We start from the raw sequence: 27,832 nt of genomic DNA on the forward strand, positions 1-27,832 counted from the left end.
GTGCCCATTGGCTGGGTCTGCATTTTCAATTTGCCACACTGCCCCAAAATAGCATGACTCCAAACCATTGTGTGGATTCTGGAAGGAAATGGAGCAGCTTTTAGTACAGATGAGAAGGCAATATATGCTCAAGTCTTTGGAAAGAGGTTGGAAAATACTCAAGACTTTGGAAAGAAGTTTGAAAATAGCCCACTCGAGAGCCTCACTCAGCTCAACGAAGTCTAACCATTGTGCTTTGAGGTTTGCAATCATAGAACGGCGAAGACCATTTTGTGGAGGTCACCTACAGTTTTAAGTTCAGCTCCTCTTGATATGCATATACATGTGCTTCTTCACCTCTTGTGTCGCTTAATATTTATTTTAAAACTGCCACACATGCATCTTTTAAAAAATAGGAATATAAATGTTCTCCCTTTTCCTTACCTACCCACCCACCCACCTGGCAAATTAAAACCGTGAACCTTAAGCATTAAAACATTAAAAATACTTGCAAAAAACCATGGGCTGGCTTAAGGGGGCAAAAGCAGCCCTGGTGATGGCATGAGTGCTAGGCAATAAGCACTTGCTACCTTAGTCTCACCCACCCCACCCCACCCCCACTGCCCAAATACACTGGAAATGCCCAAGTCAAGAGCAAAGGCCCTTTTCAACCATCACCGCCATGCTGGAAAATGCTACTTCTATTGTCACACCAGGGTTTGGAAACAGAGAGTGGAATTTGATGTTCCAAGAGAAAATGGCGCTGCTATCGTTGTGGCTGTACTGTATGTCAGTGTCTCTCCTCCCCCAGCAGCTGCTAGGCTTAACATATAGGCTTGACCTCCTCAGTGGCCCATTGGGGCTGATAGGGCAGAAAGCAGGGAGGCCAACAGTAGGGGGAGCCAGAACCACCGACTGGCAGAGCTGACTCATTCTAGTTTTGTCTTCTCTGCTAAGTTCTACAAGGGCGACTATGGCATATTCACACCCTAGATTTAAAGCATACAATTAAACCGCCATGGCTCCCCACCCCCAAAGAATCTTGGGAACTGCTCAAGGCACTAAGAGTTGTTAAAGGGACCCCTGACCATTAGGTCCAGTCGTGGCTGACTCTGGGGTTGCGGCGCTCATCTCGCTTTACTGGCCGAGGGAGCCGGCGTACAGCTTCCGGGTCATGTGGCCAGCATGACTAAGCTGCTTCTGGCGAACCAGAGCAGCGCACGGAAACACTGTTTACCTTTCTGCTAGAGTGGTACCTATTTATCTACTTGCACTTTGACGTCCTTTCGAACTGCTAGGTTGGCAGGAGCAGGGACCGAGCAATGGGAGCTCACCGCATCGCAGGGATTCAAACCGCCGACCTTCTGATCAGCAAGTCCCAGGCTCTGTGGTTTAGACCCCAGCGCCACCCGCATCCCAAAGAGTTGTTAAGGCAACCCCTATTCCCCTCACAGAACTATAGTTCAGAGTTCCCTGGGAAGAGGGGTTGATTGGAAAACCACTCTGGGTACCACTGCCATTAAGGGAGAATGAGACAGCCACCTTAGGTGGCAGAGGTTGTGTGTGTGTGTGTGTGTGTGTGTGTGTGTGTGTGTGTGTGTGTGAGAGAGAGGTGTGGCAGCAAAGGGCTGGAGGACTAGGCTGCAGGTCCCCTGTGGCCTGTGCTGTTCTCCCACCTTAGCCTGCTCTGCTCAGCTGTGTTTATAATCAGCAAAACGTCTTAGGGCAGCCATGAAAAGATGCCAAGCAAGTAGCAGCAGCTCAATGTCTCTTGCAACCTCAAGTTTCCTCTGCTGCGGTGGATGCAAATTCGAGGCCCTTATTAGGCTCTGTCGTTCACTCGGGAGCTGTGGATGGGGCAGCTGTGGCCCTTTCCCCAAGTTGCCGGACTCCAATTCCCATCATCCCCAGCCTTGGGTCAAGGAAGATGGGAGTTGTAGTCCCAATACCAACAGGAGAGCTGCGGGCTCCCCATCTGTGCTGTAGAAGTTCCAGCCAAGTCCAGCACCTCCTAGTGGCGGAGGAGGAGATCAGATGGGCGTTGCACTAAGTGCCAAAGGAGATGAGAGGGGTGCCCCCTGGTGGCAGAACCCTCATCCACGCCACCCAGGATAATTCACAGTCTTGGGGCTCGGCTGCTGTCTGAACAATGAGCTCTGCTGGCTGCCGCAGGAGTCCAAGTAGCTTGAAGGGCCCCAGAGGCATCAAGGGGACTAAAAGAAAGAGCTCAAGTGGCTTCCTGGCTGCCTGGGCACGTTGGGGTTTGGGTAGAGGTTGCCCCCGCCGGAATTCCAGTAGGGGGAGGTGGGCCCAAAGAAGCCCGTGGGGGAGGTAGGCATCTGGGCGGCGTGGCCCAGGCCGAAGCCCACCTTCTGCTGGTGGTAGGGCGGGAGGTAAGGCAGGTCCGTGTGGTGGTACTTGTAGAGGGCAGGTTCGCCCGGCTGCCCTTGCTGGCTCTGGTTGATGCCCTGGAAATCGAACTTGTAGGCGTAGCGCTTGCCGTGCACTTTGGTCATGATGCTCTTGTCGTAATAGTAGCGCAGGGCTCGGCTCAGCTTGTCGTAGTTCATGTTGGGCTTGCTCTTGCGCTCGCCCCACCGCCGAGCCACTTCGTCGGGGTCCGTCATCTTGAACTCGCCGTTCGTGCCCTCCCAGGTGATGCAGTTGGCGTTGCTGCTGTCCGACAGCAGCTCCAGGAGGAACTGCCACAGCTGGATCTGACCGCTGCCTGCCAGGGGAGAGAAGGGGACTGGTTAAGGGTTGGGGGCAAAGGTGGGAGCTCTGAACTGTCTGCGAAGCTGGTCAGCAAGTGGGTTGGCCGGGCTAAGAGGGAAGGTCTAACGCAGGTGCTGTGGGCCAGGGAACCTGCGGCCCTCTGGATGTTGCTGGACTACAACTCCCATCATCCATGACCACTGGATGATGGGAGTTGTAGTCCGATGACATCCGGAGGGCCGGAGGTTCCCCATCTCTATTGGAGACCAATACTGGGCTTTTGAACATGGCGCCTCATTGCTCCTCGCTCCCATATTCTCCTCTGCCCAAGCTTTTGTCACAGCAAACAGCTTGGCTCGCTAAACAGGTGGGAGCTTTCAGCTCTGTAAGCACCTATTTGCTATCTCCCTGCCCTTTCCCAGCCTTAGAAGGGGATTCAACAGGCGAAGCTTTCTTTTCCCATTATGGCACCTTTGTGCCACAAGCCCAGCTTCACACACCCTCTAACTCCCCAAGAGAAAGAGACGTTTGGACCCACCTGGGTTTGCCAAGCGGCTGCTAGTGGGTCCCAGGACCTGGTATGGATCTGGTGAGAATGAGAAGGGAGTCGTGAGAGGGGCTGGAGTAAGAGGCACCTCCCCACCTGCAGCTCTGCCTTGCCGCATTGCCTGGAAAGCCTCACTGCTGTTCTCAGGTGCTTCCTAGCTGAGCTCTGGCTGAGGTGGTACAGCTCTGGGCTGGGCTGTACCACTTCAGACTGCAGGTTGCAGCTCATGCTCCTCCATATCAGTAAATAAAAGTCCCTGCAAATAGAAAACTAGCCTGTCAAGTTCAAGGCTAGGCTGTAGGCACGACATGCTAGCAATCCTTGTGCAGGGAGAGAGGATATGCATTTCTGCATTCAGCAATGTGAGCTCACACCTGAAGCAAGTACAGGTAGGCTTGACCACCTCAGTAACAACTAGACCTCCTTCTGGCCCAACTGCTTCAAGAGCCACTATGTTCTACTCCAAGGATAAGGAACCTGGGGTGCCCCTCCCGATGTTGCTGGACTACAACTCCCATCATCCCTGAGCATTTGCTATGCTGGTTGGGACTGATGGGAGTTGAAGTCCAACCACATGGCCTACTAGATGCTATTGCATTGGGAGCCAAGTTCAAATCACCCCCGTGGTAGTTTGTCAGCTTCTCTTCTTAGCAAGATCTTTAGGAGCTGAGTGGCAAGCAGAAATCCAACCAAGTCAACAATTCTTTCCCCATCGCTGTTCTTTCCATGCTGAGAAAACCTTTGTCAGCTGAATCCCTGCTAGCCACATAGCCGTTAAAGGCACAGGAGCCCTGCCATTAAAAAAAGTTGGCTACCCCTCAGCTCAGCTGTGGTCTTATTTGTGACCTTGGAAGCATCTCTGTTCCTCAGCCTTTTTTTCTCCAGCTGCAGAAAAATTGCCACGACCAACCCCACAAGGCTGTTGTGGAGATGAAACGTGAGTGGAAAATATATTAGGGGTAAGAAGGAATGTATATTTAAATAAAGGCATGCCATTGATGCTAGGGTGACCTGTTGAAGTCCATGATCTATCTCCTCTGTTTATACAGAAGAGAGATTTTTAGCTAGTGCACATTTTCACTTCCCTTCAGAACTCTGACATGACAAGTTGCACCTGTCAAAATTCTCTCTTCAACACCCTGGATACAAGAGTCCTGTTTTTCCCCTTCCACCTGCGCAAGCTAAATATATTCATTTGAAAGCATTACAAGAATATGCTTGCCATCCCCACATCACAAAACGTGTGGTATCATTAGAAAGCATAGTTGCCAACTGACCAGAAAAAGAGGAGCCTAATCTGCTCTTCTGCCTTTAATAACCTACAGAAATCAGCAGGTGATCCTTTTGACAGGAGGAGCCCTTGCTGGTTTGCAGATGATGCTGTTGTTAAAAGCACAGGAACAGAGGCTGATAAAAAAAAAAGGTGGCAGTCCCAAGGCAGGAAGTGGTGCAAACTTCTCCTAGGAAAGATGAAAAACTGTACCTGGAGCAATGCGTGTTGAATCAGGAGTTCTGCCGACGCCCTGGATCTGTGGTGGGGAACCTTGAAGATGGAAAAGCAGCAAGGGAAACATTAAGAGAGAAACAAAAGATGTCCATATGCAATTATTTGATTTAACCGGGGTTGAGACCTATTTCCCCTTGACTGAAGTCAAAAGGACAGAAGAACAGCATGGCAGGATTAGGCCAAAGGCACACCTAGACCAGTATCCTGTTCCTCACAGGGGTCAACCGGATGCCTATGGACAGTCCGCAAGAGGGGCTTGAGCCCCATGGCTCTGTCCTGCTTTCGTTCCCGGCAGCTGGTATTCTAGGGCACACTGATCTCAAAGGGTATCCTACAGCCATCAGGACGAGTATCCATCAATGCACTTAACTTCTATAAATTTGTCTAATCGCCTTGTAAAAGCAATGTAGGATGGTGGAAGCTTGCTGTGGAAGCAAGTTCTGTAGTTTAACATTTTCTCTATGCTCACAGCTGTCCATGGAGGCAGAGGTCAGTTCTGTGTCCAGGGCAGCTGTCTACCAACTCTATCTGGTATGCAGGCTGAGACCCTACCTGCCTGCGGACTGTGTCTCATCAGAGTAGTGCATGCTTTAGTTATCTCCCGCTTGGACTACTGCAATGCGCTCTCGTGGGTCTACCTTTTAAGGTGATCCGGAAACTACAACTAATCCAGAATGCAGTGACTGGGAGTGGCCGCCGAGACCTACATTGGCTCCCAGTATGTTTCCGAGCACAATTCAAAGTGTTGGTGCTGACCTTTAAAGCCTCAACCCAGTATACCTGAAGGAGCGTCTCCACCCACATCGTTCTACCCAGACACTGAGGTCCAGCTCCAAAGGCTTTCTGGTGGTTCTCTCACTGCGAGAAATGAGGTTACAGGGAACCAGGCACAGGGCCTTTTTGGTAGTGGTGCCCGCCCTGTGGAATGCCCTCCCTTCAGATGTCAAGGAAATAAACAACTATCTGACTTTTAGAAGACATCTGAAGGCAGCCCTGCTTAGGGAAGTTTTAAATGTTTGATCTTTTATTGTGTTTTTAACATTCTGTTGGGAGCTGCCCAGAGTGGCTGGGGAAACCCAGCCGGGTGGGGTATAAATAATAAATTATTCTTATTCTTATTATTAAGGGTGCGCTTCTTCTCTCGTTCTCCTGAGTCTCATACCCTTTAGCTTTGTTGAATGACTCTGTTCTGGCTCCATGAGAACAAATAATAATAATAATAATAATAATAATAATAATAATAATAATAATAATATTTATTGTCATTGCCCCCTCTCAGGGACAACGAAATTACTTGGCTGCTCCATCCACCCAGATAGGGCACTCCACTCAAAATCAGAACAACTATAAAAACACTAATTAAAACAATATAATATAATACAGCAAGGAAGATTAGATGACTTTCAAAGTCCAGGCTTCCCATTCAGGGCCGAGATCGCTCTGGAGAAGAAGCTGTTCTTGAGACGGCTCGTTCTTGTCATCATCGTCCTGTATCTCCATCCCGACGGCAGGAGCTCAAAGAGACAGTGACCAGGATGCGATGGATCTTTTACTATGTCCAGTGCCTTCCTATGGCACCTTGTGGCATAAATCTGCTCTAAGGTGGAGAGTGGGCAGCCAACAATGCTCTCTGCTGCCTTAACAACTATGCACAACGCCATCCTGTCCTGGGTAGTACAGCTTCCGTACCACACACATAAGCCATAAGTGAGCACGCTCTCAATGGCACAGTGATAGAAGGCAAGCAGCAGTTTCTGTGGAAGATGGTTTTTCCTTAGGATTCTTAAAAAGTACAGTCTCTGCTGTGCCTTCTTCACAAGCCCCCTTGTGTTGACACTCCAGGACAGATCCTCTTGTAATTCAATACCCAAAAAATAATCATGTGTGCACAAGAAAAAGGACATCTGAAGGGGTCCTCTGCCTATCGGGCACCTGTAGTTTTGTCCATCCAGTCCATCCAGACTGAGAACGACTAATTCCTGCCCAAGCAGTTCACAAAGGTTAGGAGAACTGGGAGCTGTCAACCCTGCCCCCCCCCCCAGTCCAGCCAGCTCAGTATTGCCCACACTGGCTGGCAGCAGCTTTCCAGGATTCAGGAGGCAGGAGGGTCTCTCTCAGCCCTAACTGGAGATGCCCAGGATGGAACCCAAGACCTTCTGCACTAGAAGCAGATGTTCTGGACCGCTGAGCTATGGCCTTTCCCCATATCAACACAAGCAGAGGAGACAGATTAAAAATGTAGCCTTCCCAATTTTTATTCTGGGAATGACTAACTAGTACCTTTGGAAGTTGTGCTGATCGAGCCGCTGCCCCAGCTGTTGCGCCGTATTTCTTCATATGCAGACTCTGTACCAAGAGAGAGAAAATGGGCCTGAATTAAACGGAGGTGCTATTTCAGGGAGGAAAGACACAGTTCACAGATGATTCAAAAAACCCGGTCCGGTAAAATGGGAAACGGTGGTGGCTTTTATCCGTGTTTGTCATACTTGCAATACTGCATAACAACTAAATACATATGCACTCTCCTCCCCCTCCATGCAGAGAATGGGAACTGACCAATTAAGGGGCAATCCCTAACACTGTGCCACTTTCAACAGGAAGCAATCAGTGGCAGAAGCTACAAGGAGGAAGCTTCTAACTAAAGGTGCAGTAGCTCTGGAGAGCCCCAGTGGTGTTTTGCAGCTGGAGAGGCTGGAGCTGCAATTCTTCTTTTTAAAACACAATAGTTTGGATATGGGAAAAGTTGGGAACGAAACACTGAGAAACACCAGCCTGCAGCAGGTTGGCATCAATGATTCTCTGTAAAATGTGAGAGAACAGGGAATATCGATAATGACTACTATGGAAGCTGAGGATTGCTTGATTGGGTCTATAGCCAGACCTCCCCTGACTCTGTGGCTCACTCTCAAGCACCACAACTTTGCTTTCATGTGAGATCTGTGAGACGCGGGTCCTATCCCAGCCACACGTCCCAATCTTGCCATCATTACCTTTGCTGGCAACTTACCGGATTTGACTTGGGCCCTAGGGGGTGGTGGGGGCGGGGGCTGCTGAGTAATGACCGGCGCAGGCGGATACGTAAAAGTGGGGCTGCCTGGGTGCAGGAGAGAGAAATGGAGAAGAGTTATTAGAGGGTAGGAGGGGCTGCGGTGGTCATTGGCCAGCCACAGATTGCGGTTTCGTTTGCTATTATCACAGATTAATCATGGTTGCAGTAAGAATAAGAGAATACTTTCCAAGCTAGTTCAAGAGCTAAGGCAGGCATAGGAAAACTCGGCCCTTCAGATGTTTTGGGACAACAATTCCCATCATCCCTAACTAACAGGACCAGGTCAGGGATGATGGGAGTTGTAGTCCCAAAACATCTGGAGGGCTGAGTTTGCCTATGCTTGAGCTAAGGAATCTGCTTCCCACTAGGCCTATCCATCTAGCCCAGGGTCTCAAATTCCACATTGGATATGTTCTACTTCCATGGTTGCTAGCAGTATACCTTTGAATATCAATTGCTAGGAATCATAGATGGGGAGGTAGCTGTTATGCTCAGCTCCTACTTTTGAGCTTCCCATAGGTTGGCCACAGTGCGAACAGGATGCTGGCTGGGCTAGATGGGCCTTTGACATATTCTGATGTTCTTAGTTCTTCTCCATCCCCTGCCAAGAGGCAAGGTTGGGGGATGAAACTAGGACCTTACACATGCTCTGTCACTGTGCCATGGTCTCAGGGAGCAGGGCTAGAAAAGAAAAGAGAAACCTAGATGGATCAAAAACCCGACTTTGCATAAGGCATGTGTCAAGCGTGATAGGATTCTTGCAGCGCTTCAGACTGGAAGTGGAGGCTCTTTCATTTGAATGCGCACCCCTTCTTTGAAACCACCCCACACATGGAAAGTTAGTGTGTCATGGAAGCAGGTTCCCTGAGCAGCTAGTGCTCTACATGCAAGGCGTTTTTGGAGGAAATGCATACTCCTCATGTCCAGCTCCGCAATCCTGCCACAGATCTGTCATGCAATTCTCCTGATATTGTTGCATGGCTCAGATAACCAGCTCCCCATGAGGTTTCTGCAAGGTGGGGCATAAAGCAATTTTTAAAAGCGGCTATTGTACAACGCCCCCCTGCTCCAGACGCAGCCTCTATCTGAAAACTGAGTTTTGCCACCCCGAGCCTGTCAATGGCCTTACTCTGGCGCAGGTAATTGAGGTGAGACAGCAACACGTCGGCGTTGTATGGTGTAGTGAGCCGCAGGAAACCTTCCTTGCCAAGTTTGCACAGCTCCTTGCCGTCCACATGCTGGAAGAGGCCAGTTTCAACGTCGATGAGGTCATACTCCTTCACTGCCCAGTCAAGCCACTGGCGGACGTGTTCGTGGGTCCACACGCCAGGGTCTGTTGGAGAGATACAGGTGTCTAGGTACAATGTTGGCTCCAGATTTTGGATGTTCCTTGGGCAGAACACCCTCTGCAGGCCCTGGGAACTGTAGTTCACACCTCACAGAGCTAATTCCCAGCATGCTTTGCAAACTCCAGTTCCCAGGATACTCTGGGGTGATATGATAGTGAGGCTACCTCTGAGTACGCACCATACATCAAAGGTGCATGCTTTAAAATATCCTGGGAACTGTAATTTACCACTCATAGTGCTACAATTCCTGGCACCCTTAACAAGCTACAGTTCCCAGCATACTGTGAGGGGGGAGTCATGTGCTTTAAATGCATGGTGCAACCCATATTGGAAGTGGCGATATCGGCGATTTTGGGGGGGAAATACCTCTAAAACCTCGTTTCTTTACGATTTTGCAAAACAGAATCAACAACTTTTCTGTCTGGATTTTCTCTTTCTGAATTATGGCAACCCTACCATAATCGGTTCTGCGGGGTGCTCTTATGTTTGGTGAAATGGTGAAAACATGTCCTGGGATTTCTTAACATTATACCATCCATTGGCATTTCTTGACCTATTTAGAGCTCAGACCAGGAATATGTAAGATGGCTAACACCCGAGAGGACAGGATCACACTTCAAAACGACCTTGACAGATTAGAGAACTGGGCCAAAACAAACAAGATGAATTTTAACAGGGAGAAATGTAAAGTATTGCACTTGGGCAAAAAAATAATGAGAGGCACAAATGCAAGATGGGTGACACCTGGCTTGAGGGCAGTACATGTGAAAAGGATCTAGGAGTCTTGGTTGACCACAAACTTGACATGAGCCAACAGTGTGACGTGGCAGCTAAAAAAGCCAATGCAATTCTGGGCTGCATCAATAGGAGTATAGATCAAGGGAAGTAATAGTGCCACTGTATTCTGCTCTGGTCAGACCTCACCTGGAGTACTATGTCCAGTTCTGGGCACCACAGTTCAAGAAGGACACTGACAAACTGGAACGTGTCCAGAGGAGGGCAACCAAAATGGTCAAAGGCCTGGAAACGATGCCTTATGAGGAACGGCTAAGGGAGCTGGGCATGTTTAGCCTGGAGAAGAGGAGGTTAAGGGGTGATATGATAGCTGTGTTCAAATATATAAAAGGATGTCACATAGAGGAGGGAGAAAGGTTGTTTTCTGCTGCTCCAGAGAAGCGGACACGGAGCAATGGATCCAAACTACAAGAAAGAAGATTCCACCTAAACATTAGGAAGAACTTCCTGACAGTAAGAGCTGTTTGACAGTGGAATTTGCTGCCAAGGAGTGTGGTGGAGTCTCCTTCTTTGGAGGTCTTTAAGCAGAGGCTTGACAACCATATGTCAGGAGTGCTCTGATGGTGTTTCCTGCTTGGCAGGGGGTTGGAGTCCATGGCCCTTGTGGTCTCTTCCAACTCTATGATTCTATGATTGTGCCTCTGAGCATGTGATGTGTGATTTCCTGTCACTTCTAATTGAACAGTCATCCGCCACCCCTTACTTTTTAGTGTAGTCCTGGTTTTACACAAAAGCTGAGGAGTTCTAGAAGCAGCTGAAAGGATATACTGTAGGTTTCTGGTGGGCTTTTCTCATGCTTTACATGTGTTAGAGTTTGTTCTAAATGAAGTGATTTGGTCACCATCCCTTGTGTCAAGAGTACAGCTTACAAATGGGATTTGGTAGTCGCCCAAAGCGGGTGGAATAACAGCCAGGGAAACCAGCCATTACTGGAAGAAAAGGCTGTTCCCCAATACAAGAAGCCAGCAGGGGTATTCACACATTGCATTCAACAAGTGTACAGTCTGTGCACACAAAAGCTCAGCTGTAGAAACCAACAAGCACACACTATTTCACACACACCCTTGTACATGTGTAGAGAGAGCTTGTAGCTGGGTTCAGCATAGCGTGTGAACCAGAAGTCGGAGAGCAGGGCGGGGGGATGCCAAAAAGCCCCCATATACTGACCTGCTGGGACGATGACCCTCTTCTCCTCGCTGGGGGGGTTAACAGGTGGGCTGCTGCGCTGGTTGTTGTATCCACCTGGATAGGATACCTGGGACGGGTCAACTGCTCCCCCTGATTTGCCCCTCCGTGTCACACTGCAGTCCACTGGCGATTGCCTGCTGGTGGAGAAGAGAGGGAGAGGAGATTTTGTTGGATGACATGCTCACTGAGGTCTGGAAACTTGCCACAACTGAACGGCACTCTCCCAGCATTTCGCAGGTGATGATGTAGCAAAAATCAACGTTTGAGGCTCTGGTTATCTCCCGCTTGGACTACTGAATGTGCTCTACGGGGGGTACCTTTGAAGGTGTCCCGGAAACTACAACTAATCCAGAATGTGGCACCTAGACTGGTGACTGGGAGCGGCCGCCGAGACCACATAACATCGGTCTTGAAAGACCTACATTGGCTCCCAGTACGTTTCCGAGCAGAATTCAAAGTGTTGGTGCTGACCTTCAAAGCCCTAAACAGCCTCGGTCCAGTATACCTGAAGGAGCGTCTCAAGCCCCATCATTCTGCCTGGACACTGAGGTCCAGTGCTGAGGGCCTTCTGGCGGTTCCCTCGCTGTGAGAAGCCAAGTTACAGGGAACCAGGCAGAGGGCCTTCTCGGCAGTGGCGCCCTCCCTGTGGAACGCCCTCCCACCAGATGTCAAAGAGAACAACAACTACCAGACTTTTAGAAGACATCTGAAGGCAGACCTGTTTAGGGAAGCTTTTAATGTTTGATGCATTACGGTATTTTAATATTTTATTGGAAGCCGCACAGAGTGGCTGGGGAAGCCCAGCCAAATGGGCGGGGTATAAATAAAAAAATATTATTATTATTATTATTAGGAAGGAAATCACACAGTGGTGAGAAAACAAAGAGTGTTTATTGCTAGCAATCATGGCTCAGTGGGATCACTCTCCAAAAGCTGAGCAAAGCCCCGAAAAGGTGGGGCCTTCTTAATATACATAGCTGTTATCCATTAAAGCAATACATATGCATAAACTTCCTCCAATCTAAAGTTACAACACAATACAAATTATACCATGTATGGTCTTTCCTTCATTACATATTCATTAGGCAAGGAAACAAAGGCCTCTCTCTCTAAGCAGCCCCTCCTGCATGTGGTCTCTTTGCATTCCTTTCTACCTGAGGGGGTTAGGACATTTGAGCAGAGCACATCTCCTTGTCAAATGTAGACACTTAGGAACGTTGTTTACAACCTTGGGACTAAAGCTTCTCCTACCACAAGATCAGGCACAAGGCCTCTAGCCTGGCTAGTTAGCTGAGCTTATGGGTCTCTATGTGCATCTGTGACAGAGGAAGAAACCGTTCTGGACTCTGCGACCATCCTCTGAGGCCCTTCTTCATGTGCTGCCTCCTCCTCCTGAGCGTGGAAGCACAAGAACAGGCTTTTTCTGTGGTGGGCTGTGGCGTCTTGGGTCAACATCCACACCATCAATTAAAAGCACTATGATACCACTTCAAAAAGCGGCGACTTCACCCCCAGAGAATTCTGGGAGCTGTAGTTTGTCTAGTAGCTGCTGAGAGTTGTTAGGAGTCTCCTGTCCCCCTCACAGAGCTACGATTCCCAGCATTTCTTGCGAAGAGGGGTGGTTGTTAAGCCACTCTGGGAATTGTAGCTGCGTCCCTCCCTCGAGTGCACCTTCCTTTTGAGCAGGGCTTGAGCTGAGGTTTAGCCTCCTTTAGAAAGAAGTTGGGAAGCCCTGAACTACGCTAACCTCTTTTGCACCAGATGCCCGTTGGTTGATGCAAATTCGCCTAATATAAACTGTTTGGCTGAAGGGGAAGTGAGTTGTTTCCTGTGGGTTTGAGAGCAGCCACAAGCTCCAGGGGAAGATATGTCCTGCAGCCAGTAAAGATGGTCTGAAAGGCCCAGGCGCTGCAGCAGGGCAGGGAATCACCCCATCCTCACTGGAGCATGGCCCATTAAGAAGAATATTTATAGGTATTCTTTGCCTTTGTATTCCACCCTTTCCCTCAAGGTGTTCAGAGTGGCATGTACCCTGGCTCCCTGGCCTCCTCATTTAATCCCAACAACGCTGTGAGGTAGGTTTGGCTGAGAGACAAGGCCATGGTTGAGTGGGAATTTGAACCCTGGTCTCCCTGGTCCTGGTTAGATCTGCCTATCACTGGCCTCACTGCCGCCCACTCTGCCGGTCCCAATGGGCACCAGCCACCAATGGCCTGCCCTGCCTCTGTGCATCAGATTTTTGCAACGGCAGGGCAAACAAGCTTCAGAAGGGTTGCCAACTGACCAGGAATAATAATGATGATAATAAAAGCCTGGTTTGCTCTTTGCGCTTTAAACAGCAGCATGGTTTGCAAGAAACGGGCAGGCAATATGGAGGTAAAAGGATCGCCTCTCAGCACCTGCTCTTTATGTCCCTGTAAGCAGTCTGCTCTTAAAGGCACAGCAGCAAGTTCTGAGCAAAATAGAAAGAAAAAGCAGCCTCTTCAGATAGAAAGAATGCGGAGATCTGGGTTAGGCGAGCTGTAGAGGCAGGGAATGCTAGGCTGCATACACAACACACATTTAAAGCGCCTCCAAAGAATCCTGGAAACTCACAGAGCTACAATTCCCAGCACCCTTAACAAACTACAACTCCCAGGATTCTTTTGGGGGGAGCATGCTTTGACTGGCTGGCGTGTATACAGTCCCTGTCAGCTGCGTATATGTTTTCTTGATCAAATACGTCAGCCAGTTTCCTCTTATCTCCCCCATGTTCTGTTTTCACTTGGTGCGAGGCCCATTTAGACTATCATTGCCCACCCAGCAAGAAGCTGGTCAAGTAGTTCCCTTTCAATAGCAGTACTAAGCTGGGAGAAACCAATAGCCAAGGTTCCTGGGCCTTGAGCAGCCACATGATTACAAGAAAATTAGCCCTCCAAACTTCCTCCCATGATGGCTGCTGGGAGGAAGGGAGATTTCTGCTAGCCAGCTCAAAGAAGTGCCACTGACCTACTGGAGCAGTTGACCTGCTCATTCTCCTGCTTCACCACATGGCCTCTGCTGTTGGCCTGGCCTTGCCACTGGGGCTCCTCCAGACCGATGCCCTCCTTGCCACCGTAGTTGTCCACCGAAGGCAGCTCTGTCTTCAGGAGATGCGGGGTGCCAAAGGATGGGTCGAATATGGACTGGTCCTCGCTTACGACTGACAGCGCCTCCTGCAAGCGTGGGGGGAAAGTGTACAAGCAAAGGATCAGGGTTTGGGAGTCAGAGAAGAGGAACTTGCGAGCTCCAGCTCCCATCAGTCCCAGTCAGCAGGGCCACTGGTCAAGGAAGATGGCAGCTGTAGCTCTGCAACATCTGAAAGGGCCAAAGGTTCCCCAGTCCGTGCAAAATGTCTGCTGGAGCACGTGGGAGAACTCTGAGCTCCTTACAAGAATGGGGGAATGATTAATAATAACAATACTTCTTCTTCTTCTTCTTCTTCTTCTTCTTCTTCTTCTTATTATTATTATTATTATTATTATTATTATTATTATTATTCATAGTTCCCCAAACTCATGGCAACGTACAGTACAACAATAAAACAATCAAAGAAGCCAACCTAAACAGAACCATCAGAAAACAAGGATGAGAGAGAGACACACACACATTTGGAACTCTAAAGAAAACAAACCTATTAGGGTAAATTGGCTTTAAAAGCCTGAGTAGATGGACTATATGCAACTGGCGGAGATGACTGGCAGAATCCGAGACCTGGGAGAAGAAAGGATGGAAGAGGACTGGAAGAAATTTAAGACTTATTTACAAAAATATTGTGATTTAATGGAATGTTAAAAAAGATGCTTGGTTATAAATAATTGGCCATCACTAAAATAGATCAGGAAATGACGATAAGAGAGATTAAGAGAAACAAAGTTGAAGGAGAATTATTTTAATGTATTTTATTGGTACACAAGTTGGAAATAAGATGATAATTTGCTTGACAAAAATTTATTAATGATGTAAATGGGAGCGGGAGGCGTGAGGAAGTTCAAAGATGACATGAAACTTTGTTAAAGCAAAACAATACTGTTTATTATTAATGTACTCTTTTTTTTTCTTTCTTTAAAAATCTTAATAAATATTTATATAAAAAAAAATAAAAAATAAAAGCCTGAGTAGATGAAAGAGTTTTTAACAACACGCTTGAAGTTAAAACAATGCAATGACTGGGCCAAGCCTCTCTCATGAGACAGATCTCCTCAGTAATGCTGCCACTTCCAGTAATGTTAGGTTTCCAAAGAATTTGCCATCCCTCCCCTTTTCTGGGAATGAAAGAATGTCGGTGCCAGAGGCAGAAAAATCTAAACCCTATTGGTTAAAAGAAAGGACAATAATAAGCTAAGAAGGGTGAACAAGTTCGGGGCTCCCCAAAAGTACTGCAGGATTTGCAGCGGGGAGGACAAGGTTCCTGCCCCAGGAATTTCAGCAGGTATTGAAATCCTTTCTACATGACTGTTCAAGGCACAGGAGCCCTGTTTTCTTTTGCATTTGGCCACCCCTATTTGCAGCCTGAGTCACTTCACTGGGCTGGTCCCAGAAGGAATGGAAACTGAGTACAGAGAGGGCTGGGATTATGCAGGATTGAAACCAAAACATCAAACACTCCTGTCTCTCAAGACCCAGTGGGCAAGCATAGGAAATGTCTGATCCTGAGTCAGACCAGTGTGGTCCATCTAGCTCAGAATTGTCTACACGGACAGCAGCTGGGGGATTTCAGGCTGGGGTTATTCCCAGCCCTACCTGGGTACACCGGGGATTGAGCCTGGGACCTTTTGCAAAGCAGATGCTCTAACTATGTCCCAGGTTGGTGGGGCTCCCTCCATGTATGCTGTTAGGGGAAATAGCTGTGCAAATATGTGTGCATTGGGAGAAACTTGCACTAATCATCAGCCTGCAATTTTTTCCAAGAAGAAATTTGGAAACTCATATTGAAATGTGGCAAAACGAACCTAAACCTGGGAAGATAAGAAAGTGCAGTTGACAAGTTGATTCAACCCTAGTACAGAGGGCAGGTTGTGTGCACCACAGAGCTTGGTCCTCCAGAACTTTGCTGCCCACCGCTCCTGTATCTGCCGCCTTACCCTGCCTAACGATTGGGCCGGCTCCGTACGGTGGGTTCTAGTTTGAAAAAAGCAACAGGTAGGGAAGTCGATGCCTGAGCTTTCCCAGGACTGCACAGCGAGGTTTCCACAAATCCAGGCCCTATCTCGACAATGGAATTCCCGGGCGATGACGCACCCCCAGCTCAGGAAACCGAGGGAGGAGGTTGCTCGCAATCAGCGCTGGAGCTCTTAAGTCCAGTCACGAAAGAAAACCAGCTCCCTCGGGGTTCCTGAGTCTAAACAGCCCGTGTGGTTCAATGGACAGAGCAATGATAGAATTGTAGAGTTGGAAGGGACCCCCCAAGGCAGTAGTGTAGCAAGGTCAGGTGGTACCCAGTGCAGAAAATTTCTTGTCACCATTTTATTTTTAAATTTTTTATTCGCCTGCAAAAATGGTTTGACTTTATTTCAAATTTGGGGGGGGGGGAGTTAGAGCCAGCGCACACCAAAGCCACAGAGTCTCTCACAGACGTTGAGGGCCGCACAGCATTTTGTCACCCCCAAGGGGAGGACCGCACCCACCTTGCTCTGCCCCTGCCCCAAGGACCATCTCTCCCAAGAAAAGGAAAACCAATAACTCCTGCCTGCTGTTGGGGAAAACAAGAGGTGGGGAGCACATTCAGGAGAAAGGTTTGAGCTCAGCTATCTTCCTGCTATGCTAAACCTTTACTTGCAGGGAGATTTTAAAAAGCCAAAACTAAAAGAATGGGAACATTGAAATAACGCCATTCCCCTCCTGCAGAACAGTACAGGCCAGGCCTCATAGGCTCAAAATTTGTCTTGCAGGAGAGTTTGCATGAGGCGCCTGTTTCCCAACACCCAGCGCCAGGGTGCTGCTGCGCGTTCCTTCATGCACCAAAAGCAGAAGTCTTTGGGGGTGCTGAGCAGACATTTCTGCAGGCACCACTGGTGGGGAGATGGTATCATCCAATGCAGGGGGAAGAGAGCTGTGTGGTTTGCTTCTCTCCCAAACACATGCTTGCTGCCTCAAGCCCACAGAGCAAAGCTGCTGGGGCCTGGCAGATAAAATCACTTATACTAAAGCGGGTGGGGGGGGGGGAGACGCTGCAACAAAATATTGCAGTGTAGAAAGCTCCTCTTCATCATTCCAGCCAGGTGGCCAGGCCTTTCTACAGCCTGCTCCATTCTGTTCCCAATAGTCAGGTAGCATTTCATGCCCACTGAACTTGCTCAGTTCTCCATCGGTAGAGCATGAAACTCTTAATCTCAGGGTTGCAGGTTTGAGACCCACATTGGACAAAAGATTCCTACATTGCAGGAGGTTAGACTAGATGACCCTTCCAACTCTGCAATTCTATGATTATATGGTACAATTTAGTCATTCAAAATGTGAAATAACACTGCATTGAAACTGAGCCTCAAAACCACTGTTTCTAGTTGTTTTTTAATTTGGTTAAAACTTGGGTTAATAAGGAATCCTGCTTCATATTAATCATGGTTAACAAAGCTCCTACTACTAACATGCAGTGCTGGAGCTGAAATGTCCACCTTTATACACAAGGTGTATAACGTTTTTGTTTTCTTTTTCTTTTTAAATTGCTTTTGTTTTTTATCTATGCCATTTTAAATTGTGACCGATATTAATGCTGTATTCTTAGTTTTAGATTTTATGATTTATGTGCAAATTGTTTTCCATTTGGTTGGGTACGTTTTGTTGTGTATTATTTATTTTGCTTATTTTATTATGTTGTGTATTATTTATTTTGCTTATTATTTGCTTATGACTTTTGTTGTGTTGGTCACTGTGTAGATCTTGTCATGTTGTCAGCCGCCTTGATCATTGTTTTAACTAGGGAAAGGCGGCATACAAATAAAACGATGATGATGATGATTCTGTGATCGATCCCCTCATATGATAGAGGAATCGTTGGGCTACTAGGGAGACAGGCCTCATTCTCAGGAAGATGAGAAGCCCAGGCCGGACCTCCTGTACCAGGCTAAAAGGCAGGTAAGCCATTTCATCATCCCCAGCTTGAAGTCACAAAGTGAATCTGTGAAGGAAACCCAGGTTGCCTACCAACTCACAGCATCCTTAACAAACTAGAGTTCCTTGGATTCTTTGAGGGAAGATAGTTTGAAGTGCTGTGATACTGCTCTACGTTCTGTTCCTACGAAATGAAAATTGTAGTACAATCAAACGCAATTCAAGAAATAAAAGAAGCAATAAAGAGACAATTTAAAATTGTACTGCATCTAGCATGGCATATTACAATTGCTGCAGCAGGCAGAAAAATTATTAAACCCATGGGAGCAAACCCCACCCCCCACACTCCAGCAAAGAAACAGACAGCCAAACGAGGACTGACAGTCCTTCACAATGATGATGATAATAATAATAGTATTAGAAATAATGATATTGTTGTATTATTTCTACCCCGCCCACCTGCCTGGGTTCCCCCGGCAACTCTGGGCAGCTTTCAACATAATGAAAACATAGCAAAACATCAAACATTAAAAACTTCCCAGTACAGGGCTGCCTAAGGAACGACCAGTGTCTCTTAGAAAAGAAACACAGAAAATCAGTAGCCTGTTAACTCTAGATGGGTCAGAATATTTCTCTTGGCGTTTCTCTCAGATCTTTCTCCTGTCACGTTTGGGGAAAGGAGGGGAGTCCTTGAGCAGACAATTCAGTAAAACAGCTTTAACGTTTTCACACAGAAATTCCCATCAATATGGGCAGAGAATTTCAGACAAGGAGACTATAAGAATACTTAGATGAGAATGAGGCAGAGGTTTTGAACAGTTTTGGGGAAGTCCAGCAAGAGGTATATAACAGTGAGGAACAGAAAGCAAAAGGTGTTCACTGAGCATTAACTATGTAGGGTTGCTATACGTCTGGAATTTCCTGGACACAGCCAGAAGACTGCAGTCGGAAGCGGTGCCCGGGAGGAAATCGCAAAAATGTTTAGGAAAACCTGGACATATGTCAACCCATGTTGGCAGTGTCGTTTTTGGCAATTTCCCTTTAAAATAGCTCAAAAACTATATTATCGTTTGTCTTTTTGCCAATAAAGCTCAACAACTTTGCCAAAAAAAGTTTAACAACTTTCGTGTCCGGATTTTCACTTTTTGAAATCTGGTAATCCTAATATACTAGGACTGTTACTATTATTGTTGTTGTTGTTGTTGTTGTTGTTGTTACACAGTGTCAAAGAATTCAAAATTAGGCTGCTATAAATCTTATCTGGAGTCATATTACACAACTTCTGAAATCATTATACTGGCTGCCTATTTACTTCTGAGTCCAGGGCAAGGTGCTGGCACCTATCTTTCAAGCCCTAAACAGCTTAGCAGAGAAGTACCTAAAGAAAATGCTTCCTGCCGTCTCCACCTGCCTGTGCATTAAAGATTTGTAGATGAGACTCTTAGGTTATACTGAGTCAAACACTGGTCCTGCTTGCACAGTATTGTCTAACACAGCCTGGCAGCAGTTCTCCGGGGTTCCAGACAAGACTCTTTCTCCCAGCCTTAAGTGCAGATGTGGGGATTGAATCTGGGACCTCCTGCATGCCCAAAAGATGTTCTGCCACTCACCCTGTCCGGCTCCTCCTCCTGAGTCTCAGTGTTGCCTTTGTATAACTCAGGAGGGAGGAGATGGGGTCAAAGCTAGAAGTCCTTTGCTCTGCCTGCCGTTGGCTCTGGCTCCAAGTAGTGCTGGGGCTCACTGCCTTCTGCCCCATCAGCTGCAATGGGCACCAGCCACCACAGCACAAGGACAAAAGACCTCTCCTCTTGTTGCCCCCCTCAGTGACCAGCACTCAGGGGCATGCTGTCCTGCACAAACTGGGAGCATGAACAAAGAGATGGGCACAAGGAGAAGATGCTGCTGCACCTTTAATTAAGTGGCTAGCAGAGGGGATTTCAGCAGGTGTCATGCAAACCATACCTGCTGGAATTTCTTTTCTGTGCAATTAATTAAAGGGGCAGGAACCCTGCCCTCTTTGGCCCCAGATCATCCAATGCAACCCTTTGCAGCACATCCTGCAGTTGTGAAACTGAGTTGTGGTGGGCCAGCTGCAGAGAAGTTTGGCTATTATTACTGACTGATAATAGTCAGGAGCCCCCAGTAAGCTTCTGCAGATCCTTTAGGCCCCCCAAGACACAGACTGAAAGCTAGGGTTCCGGGGAAAGAAACCAACAGCTCCTCCAAACTAGGGATGATTTGGAAATTGTCCCCATCCCAATTTATTCCTGGGTTTTGGGAGTTCCAAACTGCCTGTTTTGTTGTTCTCAAATGCCTTCAACGATTAGTTGTTCCTTAACAACAACAATAAAAAACTTCAGTCATCGTACAGAGTACTGTTTGCAAACTACTGGCCACAGCTTTCACTTCCTACAGTTTCCCATTGGCCATCTGCACTACCTCGGCTTCTTGTTTTTTGCTATTTTAACCATCTTGGTGTACTTCTGTGCACGATTGCATCAAGATTCTTTCGGTGCTGAGTTTCACGAATGCGTATCTTCACTGACTATCGTGACTACGGATCAAACTGAAAAAGCAGACTGGGCGGGACAGCACATAAAGTTGCATGAAGACACAGGAGTGCCTGTGTGTTGCCGAAACACTCTACAAAAATAACCTCGCTACAGCTGTGCATAGGACGACCCTGTAAAGGTTGCGCTTTCATTCTTGTTTCGTCCTTTGCTTGCAGTATTTGATCCCTGCAGATAGGCACTCTGGTGATCTGGAAGGGGGAACGAATTGGAGGAACTGACACAAACTGAGCATGACCTAGTTTCAGAAAAGAAAGCTCCTCTGCAGTACTTTTAATAGTTGCGTAGAAGAGAGAATTTCATCAGATGTGCCTTGCATGAAAATTTCAGCTACACCTGCTGACATTCTCTATTCCAGGCAAAGGCAAACTCGGCCCTCCAGATGTTTTGGGACTACAATTCCCATCATCCCTGACCACTGGTCCTGTTAGCTAGGGATCGTGAGAGTTGTAGTCCCAAAACATCTGGAGGGCCAGGTTTGCCTATGCCTGCCTCTATTCTATGCAACTATGCCTTCCTTTGCATCCATCCACCCGTTTCCAGGCCAGAAAGTATGATTTGTGATAAGGTATTTGGATGGAAAAGCAGGTACTCCTGCACCTTTAACAGTTATGTAGAAGAGATAAGCCCAGGGCATACTATGCCTGCTGAACTCTCCTTTTTTTTACACAAATTAACAGTGCAGGAATCTGTGTCCTCTTATGCATTACCTTAGAATTTAATTTTAGAAACTCTTCTATTTAAACTAGAATGCAGAAAGGGAGAAATGGACAGAACGTACAAGAAAAGCAATACAGGAGTGGAATGGAGAATCTTCCCATGAAATGAAGCAATATATAGACACACCAAACGCTTGCCTAATATGTCGTGGCCAGTTTTGAGCCAGACCCTGATGCGCCTGTCCCTTAAATAATTCACTCTGCAACAATGAACCACCACCATTCAGTGTTTCATTTGCATGCCTGAACAGCTTCACATGCTCACTTCTACAAATCACAACTTCTGTTAAAAGCTCTGCATCAGAATGGACTGGTGTTTTTCCAGGTTACTGTCAATCATCCTGGCCTGCATTGATGAGAAAACCAAGCAAGCTGACCATCAAAGACTTCTGTCCACTAGATAATTACACTGTGTGTCTGCTTTTGACACAGACTCAGTAAATGGTAAAGGGAACAGAAGTGGATCAGGGCCGTGACATGGGAAAGGGGCTTTAATTTCCCACTCTAATCCCAATGAAAATCTCCCCCACCACCATGGGGTAAAGGTAAAGGGCCCCTGACAGTTACCGTATTTTTTGCACCATAACACTCACTTTTTTCCTCCTAGAAAGTAAGGGGAAATGTCTGTGCGTGTTATGGAGGAAATGCCTACGGGTGGCATGCCTACGGATTTTCCTCCTCTAAAAACTACGTGCGTGTTATGGTCGGGTGCATGTTATAGAGCGAAAAATACGGTAAGTCCAGTCACAGACGACTCTGGGGTTGCGGCACTCACCTCGCTTTACAGGCCAATGGAGCCAGCGTTTGTCCGCAAAGAGTTTTTCCGGGTCCTGTAGTCAGCATGACTAAGCCGCTTCTGGTGAAGCCAGAGCAGCGCATGGAAAAACCATTTACCTTCCTGCTGAAGCAGTACCTATTTATCTACTTGCACTTTTTTGGCGTACTTTCGAACTGCTAGGTTGGCAAGAGCTGGGACCGTTGCGGGGATTCGAACTGCCAACCTTCTGATCAGCAAGCCCAAGAGGCTCAGTGGTTTAGACCACAGCTCCACCCACGTCCCACCATGGTACTCAGGTGCAAAAAAGGGATGTGTGCACTTTTAATAATTGTGTAGAGGATATAATTTTAGCAGCTATAGCTTGCATGGCAGGCCACACCAGCTGACATTCCCTCTTCTGCTGATACTCCCTCAAGGTGCAAGACCTCTTTGTCACCTGTGCCTCCTTATACTGAATGAGACAGCTGCTTAAGAAATAATTGTTTTACTTGGCCCTACATGTTTGATATGTGTAACTGTTTCTCTTCTGCTGCAATTTGCCTTCTGCTAAAATCCATGTTATTCGTCTCACTGTCCTCTGTAGCAAAAGTATGTAAGTTCTGCAATTAATTACAAAAATTACACTGTCATTACGTTATTCTACCCTGTTCATTTCAGTGCAAAGGAAACACAATGTCAAATGGGAAAAAGTAAGCAGCTACATATTGTATGCAGACTGAAAGCAGCCACTGTCTTAACCTGTTTTTAATCGCTTTAGTTGTTTTAAATGTTTTTAATTTGTGGGGTTTTTATTGCTGTCGTAGGTGTTGTTAGTTTTCACCTAGGGAAGGGAGTTTTGTCTGGGAGGAGAGAAACCCTTGGGTCTACGGCTGCTGTTGCTAAATGCCAGGTTGACTCTGAGTAAGACCCCCTCACCTATGATCTGATTATGGGTGGGGAGGCCAATCTGATTTGTATCCCTGATCCCTTGGTGGATGATGAACAGGGTGGAGTTGGTCTCACCCAGCTGTGCCCACCTGGATACTCAGGGCCGCATCAGGGCAGACTAGAGGATCAGGAAAGGGGAATTGCTGTGGTCTATATAATTTTTCTCCAGGTTTTTCCGGGGGGATCTAGAGTGTGTGTTCCTGACACTGGGCAATCAAACAGATTAGGGTTTCTCATGGTTTGCAGCCTGCCTCGCTGCCCTGCAGTCTTCTGGCCTGAGCTGACCAAGGAATTGGGGCCATCCAATATTGTCTGCACTGGCTGGCAGCAGCTCTCCAGGGTTTGAGACCAAGAACTATCCCATCCCTGCCAGGAGACGCTGGGGGCTGAACCAGAGATAATTTGCCTGCAAAGCAGATGCTCTCCCACTGAGCTATTGCCCTTCCTCATATTGTATCTCTTTTTACAATTGCTGAAAGGAGTGCAATTGATTAGTCAGCTGCTTTTTGAAAGATAGCCAGTGTAAGATAAGGATCCTAACTCTGAAGAACTGATGAGCTAAGATTAGACAAAGATTGCTAAAACGCAGCAAGACACACACACACACTGAGAGCACAAAGCAACTAGAATGAAAAATAACGTTTAGAGACTGTGGACCAAACTACTGCAGCCAATGGAGGATGGCCCCTTAATGTAAATGGAGCAATACTCCACCAAACTCACTTTAAAGGTAAAAGGTAAAGGTACCCCTGCCCATACGGGCCAGTCTTGACAGACTCTGGGGTTGTGCGCCCATCTCACTTAAGAGGCCAAGGGCCAGCGCTGTCCGGAAACACTTCCGTGTCACATGGCCAGTGTGACATCGCTGCTCTGGCGAGCCAGAGCTGCACACGGAAACGCCGTTTACCTTCCCGCTGGTAAGCGGTCCCTATTTATCTACTTGCACCCGGAGGTGCTTTCGAACTGCTAGGTTGGCAGGCGCTGGGACCGAGCAGCGGGAGCGCACCCCGCAGCAGGGATTCGAACCGCCGACCTTTCGATCAGCAAGTCCTAGGCGCTGAGGCTTTAACCCACAGCGCCACCTGTGTCCCATGAAACCCTCAGCCAAATCCCGTATGCCTGCTGTCTTTAGCCACAAGCACACCATACATTTAAGGCACCATAATACCACTTTAAATAGCCATAGCTTCCCCCAAAGAACCATGGGAGCTGTAGTTTGTTAAGGGTGATGAGAGTTGTTTAGGAGACTACAATTCCCTTCACAGAGCTACAGTTCCCAGACTGGTTTAACAATCAACCCCCTTTCCCAGGGAACTCTGGGAATTGTAGCTCTGTGAGGGGACTAGAGGTCCCCTAGCGCAGTGTTTCCCAACCTTTTTTGGGCAAAGGCACACTTGTTTCATGAAAAAAATCTCGAGGCACACCACCATGCCAGATGGGGAAAGGTCACTTTTTACTTATGTAAAAAAAAATAAAAAAATAGTAACAGCATAGAAGGTAATGGTAGATGACTGTTAGGGTCTCCCCCCAAATGCAGAATTCTATTAATATCTTCCTTAGCGAGCCGCGTTAACCCCTGTAATGCTTTCTATAGAGTAAGCATAGGGGACACTGGGGGATGTGGAACCAAGGGGGCAGTGGGCCAAAAGAGTTCGGGATCTACTGCTTTAAACAGAAATAAGAGCCAGTGGGTTCTTCCTTTTTTAAAGTATCGTTTCAGTGGGGACAGCAGTCCGGATTTCCAAAAAGCGGCGCTTTTTTGCGTCTGAGCAAAGAAGAGAGAGAGGGGAAAAAAGAGAGAGAGATTGATTTGTGGCTGCGCAAAGGGGGGAGGAGCCCAGGAGTAAAAGTAGGAAGGACGAAGGGAGGGGAAAGGAAAGTTAATAGAAGGAAAGGCGGGTGGGAGAGAAAGAGAAGGAAAGAGGGAAGGAAGGGGGGAAGAGAAGTGGAAAGGAGGGAGACCGAGGCGGGGGAGAAGCGTCTGGAGAGTTGCTCCGAAGTTTGGGGGGCCGCGGGGGTGGGCGCGCGTCCCAGGAGGTGGAGGCCAGCCCGGGCTGGGAGCCGCGCCGTGGCCCGGGGGCGGTAAGCGGACCGCGGCTCCTAGGATGTGGAAAGGGGACGGCGGCGCAGGGGGAGGAGACCCGCATGGCTAGGGCAGCGCGCAGGGGGAGGGAGGCGGGCGAGGGGGGCCGCGATCCCGCGCGCCGCGAACATGGCCTCCTTCCCCGCGGGCCCCGCCGAGCCCCCCGGCCGGAGGAGAGCAGAGGCAGGAGGAGGAGGACGAAGGCGCTGCCGAGGAGGCGCGCCAACTTCTGCCAACTTCGGCGCCTTCCCCGTCGCCGCAGGCTCCTCCCGGCCGAGAGCCAGAGGACGGCGGCGGAGCAGGAGGAGGAGGATCGGGTTTGGCGACGGCTGCTGCGCCCTCTCCAAGCGTGGGGCTGGCCTCCGCCGTGCCCGATCCTCCGCGCTCGCCGCGCTTCTCGGCGGAGCAGGTCTCGTGCGGGTGCGAGGCGCTGCTGCAGGCGGGCGACCCCGGCCGGCTGGGCCGCTTCCTGGGCTCGCTGCCGCCCGACGCCGAGGCGCCGTGCCTGGAGGCGCATGCGGGCGAGAGCCTGGCCAAGGCGCGCGCGCTGCTGGCCTTCCAGCGCGGCGACTTCGCCGAGCTCTACCGCCTGGTGCAGAGCCGGCGATGGGATGTGGGAGGGAGCTCGCTCGCCGCCCCGCGTGTGCCTATGTGGGGCACGTTACAGCCCCGTGACGTCAGCGCCACGCAGGCAGCCAGGCAGGCAGACGGCGAGAGCCCCGCGCTGGGCGGCCTCTCCTCGCCGCCGCCCCGCCTCTCGCCGCCCGACTCACCCGCCTCCCTCCCACGGCACACCAGGCAATGTCTCGCGGCACACTAGTGTGCCGCGGAACACCAGTTGGGAAACACTGCCCTAGCGACTCTTCAGCATTCTTAACAAACTACAGTTCCCAGGAGTCTTTGGGGGGAAGCCATGACTTTAAAAGTGTATGGTGCTGTTTTAAATAAAATGTCTCAAAAGTCTGGCACTGCCCCTACTCTCTGCCAAGCGATAGCACAATTCCAGGGCACTCCAGGCGCTCACCCAGGGTTTGTGATCGTTTGGAGAACTGACGACGCGGCAGAGCCTGTCACAGCTTTAAGAAATGTGATTTATTCACATACGTACACCTCCAGCCTGCATGGAGGGAGTCCAGATCTTACAGCAAGGTCATTTAAAGAAGGACTTGTCCCCCACAGGGGTGCTGCCCAGGCCCAAGACTCCTCTGAGATGGCCCATCAAGACATATTGTCATAGTTACAGGTAGGTAGCCGTGCTGGTCTGCCATAGTCGAAACAAAATAAAAAAAATCCTTCCAGTAGCACCTTAGAGACCAACTAAGTTTGTTATTGGTATGAGCTTTCGTGTGCATGCACACTTCTTCAGATAACATATTGTCATGTCAATGCCTCTACTGTATCTCAGGTGAGGCCCCGACTTTTGGAAAGAAAGCCCGGTCTCTATTTTTCCATTGGCTTGTAATCTCCCCTTCAATAATCCAAGCAATCAAAATCCTACCATTTACCAACTTCTAGGGTTTTTTGGGGGGGTCCCCCCAAAAAATCTCTAACAAGTTAATGCAGATGGGGCCACAGTGTTGACTGAGGTAAAGAGCAAATGAAGAGGTGAAGTCTAGGAGCCAAAGCAAATTACCGTATTTTCCGGCGTATAAGACGACTGGGTGTATAAGACGACCCCCCAACTTTTCCAGTTAAAATATAGCGTTTGGGATATACTTGCCGTATAAGACTACCCCTCTTCCAACGCACACCAAATATATATATTTTAAAAAACAGTTTCCAGTCCGGCTCGGAAATCCGCTCCACTTCCCAGTGGCTGGGGGCTTCTGGGGCCAATTTTCAAGCGTATTTCTGCTTCATCTAGAGAGCTTGGTGTCCTCTAATTTAATTTGCTGTCGTTTTATCCTTTGGTGGGGAGTTGCTGCAGGAGCTGCTGCTGTAGCTGGCGTATAAGACAACCCCCGACTTTTGAGGAGATTTTCCTGGGTTAAAAAGTAGTCTTATACGCCAGAAAATACAGTAAGTGGTCTTGCATCTGAGGTGATGTTGCCATCAGCAAGGACTGCCTTTGCCAACCTGGTTTACTGAGCATTCACCCTGATCTGCTTGCACAATGCCCGCTCTCTCTTGAGCAGTTGCTTGAATTTTTTTCCACGGGGAGGTTATTTGTTTACATGGCGCTTCGACATCTTCCCATCCAATGATTGCTGTCCAATACTTTTTGGCACTTTTCCTTGTCAAAAAAGTATGGCTTTTAAAAAAAGTGTGGGTTGTGTTGCCAGAGCACTCTAACCCTCTGTAAATGAGCTAAAACTTCTGTTTAGCAATTTAATCCCTCTTGCACAATAGTGACAGTCCAGAGGCGAACTTGGGCTGCAAACTCCCATCAGCCACAGCGGCTAGGAGAGTTGTAGTCCAAAACATCCTGAAGGCCACAGGCTGAGAAAAGTTGCTTTAATTTGTAGGCCACCATTTCTAAAGGGTGCTTCAGCGGGCAGGAGGAGGAAACCATTGCGGCTGGCCCCTCTGTTGTCACAACAGCAGCTCAGCCTCGCAGG

The 27,832-nt window shown here is 48.4% G+C and overlaps 1 protein-coding gene across 3 annotated transcripts in view; it reads right to left on the reverse strand.

Moving 5' to 3' along the window:
- Window positions 1–339: 339 nt before the first annotated feature.
- LOC309375178 (retroviral integration site protein Fli-1 homolog) overlaps window positions 340–27,832 on the reverse strand; it is a 33,560-nt gene continuing 6,067 nt past the window's right edge. Inside the window, exons 2-9 of one of the 3 annotated variants that reach the window (XM_081920740.1) lie at window positions 14,118–14,323; window positions 11,109–11,263; window positions 8,927–9,130; window positions 7,756–7,842; window positions 7,029–7,094; window positions 4,725–4,784; window positions 3,233–3,280; window positions 340–2,707 (exon numbers count right to left, since the gene is read on the reverse strand). In XM_081920740.1, the coding sequence (XP_081776866.1) occupies window positions 2,193–2,707; window positions 3,233–3,280; window positions 4,725–4,784; window positions 7,029–7,094; window positions 7,756–7,842; window positions 8,927–9,130; window positions 11,109–11,263; window positions 14,118–14,323 (1,341 nt within the window). In that variant the 3' untranslated portion in view covers window positions 340–2,192. Of the gene's footprint in view, window positions 2,708–3,232; window positions 3,281–4,724; window positions 4,785–7,028; window positions 7,095–7,755; window positions 7,843–8,926; window positions 9,131–11,108; window positions 11,267–14,117; window positions 14,324–27,832 lie in introns of all 3 variants that reach the window. The other 2 variants (XM_081920739.1, XM_081920741.1) reach the window with 2 other exon arrangements.

The sequence above is a fragment of the Podarcis melisellensis genome (assembly GCF_964234715.1).
Source record: "Podarcis melisellensis genome assembly, chromosome: 8".
Taxonomy (NCBI): Eukaryota; Metazoa; Chordata; class Lepidosauria; order Squamata; family Lacertidae; genus Podarcis; species Podarcis melisellensis.